General features: G+C 50.7%; 1 protein-coding gene across 6 annotated transcripts in view; it reads right to left on the reverse strand.

Annotated features, from left to right (window-relative positions):
• Positions 1 to 1,871: 1,871 nt before the first annotated feature.
• The window catches only part of TEX35 (testis expressed 35), a 9,551-nt gene continuing 6,752 nt past the window's right edge, over positions 1,872 to 4,670 (reverse strand). For 2 of the 6 annotated variants that reach the window (XM_077763132.1, XM_077763128.1), the window contains exons 6-8: positions 3,225 to 3,289; positions 2,800 to 2,992; positions 1,872 to 2,124 (exon numbers count right to left, since the gene is read on the reverse strand). In XM_077763132.1, coding sequence (XP_077619258.1) covers positions 2,011 to 2,124; positions 2,800 to 2,992; positions 3,225 to 3,289 — 372 coding nt within the window. In that variant the 3' untranslated portion in view covers positions 1,872 to 2,010. Of the gene's footprint in view, positions 2,125 to 2,397; positions 2,442 to 2,799; positions 2,993 to 3,224; positions 3,290 to 4,670 lie in introns of all 6 variants that reach the window. The other 4 variants (XM_077763131.1, XM_077763130.1, XM_077763134.1 and 1 more) reach the window with 4 other exon arrangements.

Here is a 4,670-nt window from a genome sequence, read left to right on the forward strand (position 1 = left end):
GGTGGGCCCGGCATAATCACAAGGGGCCTTAAAAGTGGAAAGAGGTAGCAGAAGAAGAATCAGGGTCAGCATGACACAGAATGAGAGAGGCGCAGCTGGCCGTTGCCGCCTTTGAACATGGAAGGGGCCGTGTGCCAAGGGACGCAGAAAGCCTCTAGGAGCCGAAACAGACCAGCAGATTCTCCCCTGGAGCCTCCAGAAGGAATGCAAGCCCACCAACATCTTGATATTAGCCCCGTGAGACCCATTTTGGACCCATCTTGTGTTGTTGTTGTTGTTTTTAATTTTTTTTAAATTTATTTTTGAGAGAGAAAGAGACAGAGCATGAGTGGGGGAGGGGTAGAGAGGGGGAGATAGAATCGATGAACCAGGCTCCAGGCTCTGAGCTGTCAGCACAGAGCCTGATGCAGGGCTCAAACCCGTGAACCACAAGATCATGACCTGAGCCAAAGTCGGACGCTTAACCGACTGAGCCACCCAGGTGGCCCCCACCTTGTGTTGTCTTAAGCCATTAGCTGTGTGGTAATTTGTTACTGCAGCAATAGGAAATGAGCACAGTCCACACCCACCCTTCTCCTTTCCCTCATTTCTAACTCACTTCTGCTTTCATCACATGCTACGATTTTGTCCTTGTCATATGGTCCATATTTTTTAATATACATGTTTACCATGTCTCCTTTTAAAGCTATAAGCTTCTTGAGGGCAAGGCCTAAGTTTTGTTTTGGTTTTTGTTTGTTTGTTAAATATAAGTCAGAAGCCCAATACATCTCTCACTACTATGTAGCCGTGAACTTGGTCAGTTATTCACTAGACTGACTACAAGTGCAAGCAGCCCACCTAGCAAGGAGATGAAACAAGAATGTTGGTGTGAGGGGCCCCTGGTGGCTCAGTTAGTTATCCCTCAGACTTTGGCTCAGGCCATGATCTTGTTCGTGGGTTCGGGTCCCACTTCGGGCTCTGTGCTGACAGCTGGGAGCCTGGAGCCTGGAGCCTGCTTCAGATTCTGTGTCTCCCTTTCTTTCTGCACCCCCCACCCCCAGCTCTTGCTCTGTCTCCCTCCCTCTCTTTCAAAAATAAATAAACATTTAAAAAAAGAAGAAGAAAGCAAGCTGGTGTGAAATAAAACATGGAATCCTATTAATTCCACCTCCATTAAACTAAACCCAAAGAATCACACTCATGACGGGAGAGTTTAATGAGATACTATTTTTCTCTGTATCTTTCTATTCTATCTTGGTCATTCTCAGGGCCATCCCCACCCCCCACCTCCCTCCATCTTGCCTGGTTCTGCAACGGTCTCACATCAAAAGAGAGGGGAGGCCGCAGAGGTAACAGCTGCCCAGTGAGATTTGGGGCAGGACGGAGAGGGGAGCAGTTGAAGGTCACTGGCTCATCCCCACCTTTGTAAAGGCCTGAGGCCTCTGCAAAACCTCAGAGATAGTTCTCCTTTTGGGGGGGGGTGGACAGGAGACCCTCAGGAGGGTAGGAGGGTGGATCGCCAGAGCCCGCAAAGGGAACCAAGTTCCCGTGAGCAGTGGGGCCCTGAGCGCTGCTTATGACAAGACCTCAGAAGGAAGCAGAGCAAGCTAGACCCTGGGCCTGGGGGGCCCCAAGACTCTTGGGTCCCCCCACCATGCACACAGGCAGGAGTTGCAGACCCAGGGGTACCGGTACAGGACAGTGGAGGTCTCTCCTGCAACCACACAGTGTTGGTGGGGGAAAGGCCCTGAGAATGACCACGATAGAATTTCCCACAATCCAACAGGAAACAGGAAGAGGGCTTGGAGTCCGAAATACAGGGATTTGGAACCAAAAAAGTGACATTCTGGCACACTGAAGTTTGGGGCCGATATTCAAAACCACGATACTGCTTTGGCTTTAAAGTGAAGGTTTTAATCTCCGGGTGGGAGGAGGCCTGGGGCGGGGTGGTCAGGGGGCCGCACGCCTTCACCGCGCAGCTCAAGGAGCAGAGAGGAAGGCCCGGGGCTGCCGGTGGGCTCTGCGGTGGCTCTAGGTTGGAAACACATCTTCCCCGACGTAGGACTTGAAGCACAGATACATCAGAAAGCAGCTCCAGATGCCAAGGATGAAAAGGGTGCCCAGGCAAGGCACGGAAGCTTTCTGCTAGATGAAGAGAAAGGCAGAACCTGAGGCAGGGCCAGCTCAGCTGCTGGAGAGGCTCCCCTCCCTGAGGGAGCGTCTGGGCTGCAGGCTCTGGGCTGGGGGACCCGGGTCCCCCTGCCTCGTGCCGTGTCCTCTACGCCTGAGTAGATGAGGTCGGGGGCAGCGTCTCACAACCGTGGGTGAGACTGGAGGCAAGTAACAACCTGAGCACTTGGCCTTTGGGATGATGGGGCCCCCGACTGGGACGAGGACTTCCCGTGTGGGTCTACCTACCCCTGATTGTAGTTGTTCTTTTGGGCACACAACAAACATTTTTCCTGTAGAGGACAGAAACGGCACAAGAATGATCATTTTTCCCTGGTCCAAGATGGCCAGCCTGCTGGGCACCTCATCGGGTCTTGCTAGCGGAAAGGGCAGAACAAGATGGTGGCGCTCGGCAAGCCGGCACTTCCAGTGTTGAGGCTGACTTGGTCACGGCTGGGGACTCTCCCCAGGCTCAGAGGGCAAGTCCCCAGGGAGGGCTCTGGGCTGGGGAGGCACCTGGGGCCAGCGGAGGGGAGGAACCCGTCCCTTTACAGCAGGAGGTGAGGGAGCGAGAGGGCCCAGGCCAGTCAGCGGAAGGCAGGAGTCAGGGCTGTCGCACCAGCGCAGGGCAGGGGGTAAGGCTTCACTTACACAGCAGGCCCCGCATTGCTGAAGGGAATCCAGTGGGTACTTTTTGGGTTTTTGAAGTGCCATCATCCTCCTGTGAAGAGTAAGTGGTGTGCCGTCGACTCCATCCATTTTCTTGAGCCGGAGCTGTGGGTCTGTGTCGGTCTTTGCCGTCAGCCTCAGTTCCTGGGGCTCCTTTGGCCTTCTTCTAAGGGGTCTGGGGGTGGGGGTTAGGGAAGGGCAGAGTTGGGGGACAATTTCCAACATGACAGGGAGACAACCATAGTGTGCGTGGCCATCGAGAGCCTTGACATCCAAGCCATTGGGAGAAGAGAAACCAAAGCAGGTCCTTGAAGAGTCTGAGGGTCCTCTGAGCCCGAGGACACTTAGCAAAGTGAAGGGAGGAGATTCTTTAGGGATGAGGAGGGATGGGTGCAGGTCACACTTACAGCTTGCTGCCCTTTTGTATATTTATTAAAACATCCATCTTCTCGTCCATATCCTTCTGCATTTCCTTCAAGGGAAAATCAAAGCTTAGCATTATCATCCTGAAGGGCTTCTGAAACCCTTTTCTCTTGTCTCTCTCTGCCAACCCCTCAGAGATCACCTCAGCGTCTTACCTGCTCGGGAATCCTCACCGGCCTTGGGTGACACATGCCACCTCTCCCTTTCCCCTCCCCCGTTCCAGGATGAGGCCAAAGCACAGGCAGGGTCATTAGGGGCTCATCCAACGTTTCCAGATGAGTCAGAGGATAGGAAGCCTTTCACCTGAGCCCACGCCTGGATGAGACCATTATGCTCTAGCTTTGGCTCGATGCCTAGACAATGACGGACGCAGGAAGACGAATCTTGTGACTTTTCCCTGCAAAGGCACTTTTGTTTCCAATGTTTTGGCCCCTGCCGGGCACCTGGATTCTGCACATGTGCGTCTGCTTCATCTTTTATCCGATTTCTGGCAGGAATGGTCAGCATAAAACTGACATTAGTGCCACGGGCCCCTCACATTTATTATTTACTAAGACCCAAAAGAATAGTAAAATCTTCTTGGCAAGTTTAGATCTGTAAAATTTGACTCAGAGACATTGGAATAGAAACAGTGGTCATCACCTCACTCATGAGGACTTTAAGATACAAAACAGAGGAACATAAGGGAAGGGAAGCAAAAATAATACAAAAACAGGGAGGGGGACAAAACATAAGAGACCCTTAAATATAGAGAACAAACAGAGGGTTGCTGGTGGGGTTGGGGGAGGGGGGATGGGCTAAATGGGTGAGGGGCCTTAAGGAATCTACTCCTGAAATCATTGTTACATTATATGCTAGCTAACTTGGATGTAAATTAAAAAATCAATAAAAAAATAAAGAAACAGTGGTCATCAAAGAAAGTCTAAGATGAAAGATATCATCAACAGCATCTGTTATGGACACAAACAGGGTTGGCTTGAACATTATCAAACCCACGTGAAAAATAATTTGCTTCAAGGAAAATAATTCTAATAAAAATGAAAGATTGGACAACAGTTTACTGAAAGGTGGTAGAAAACTGATCAAGGAATTATACTGTATGGGTAGAGATGATTTCAAAAAATAGCTTCATTTTTTTTAATGTTTATTTTTGAGAGAGAGAATGTATGTGTGCTGGGGAGGGGCAGTGGGAGAGGGAGAGGCAGAGGGGGAGGGGGATGCAGAGTCTGAAGCAGGCTCTGTACTGACAGCACAGAGCCTGATGAGGGGCTCGAACTCACAAACCGTGAGATCACGACCTGAGCCGAAGCAGGACGTTTAACCGACCTAGCCACCCAGGTGCCCCCCCTTCTTGAAAAGCATTTTTAAGTGGTGATATACATCTTGAATAAAATATCCATATTCATAAAAAGAGTGAAAATATCTTTGAT

Source organism: Crocuta crocuta, unplaced genomic scaffold, assembly GCF_008692635.1.
Source record: "Crocuta crocuta isolate KB4526 unplaced genomic scaffold, BGI_CrCroc_1.0 scaffold3, whole genome shotgun sequence".
In the NCBI taxonomy this organism is placed as follows: domain Eukaryota; kingdom Metazoa; phylum Chordata; class Mammalia; order Carnivora; family Hyaenidae; genus Crocuta; species Crocuta crocuta.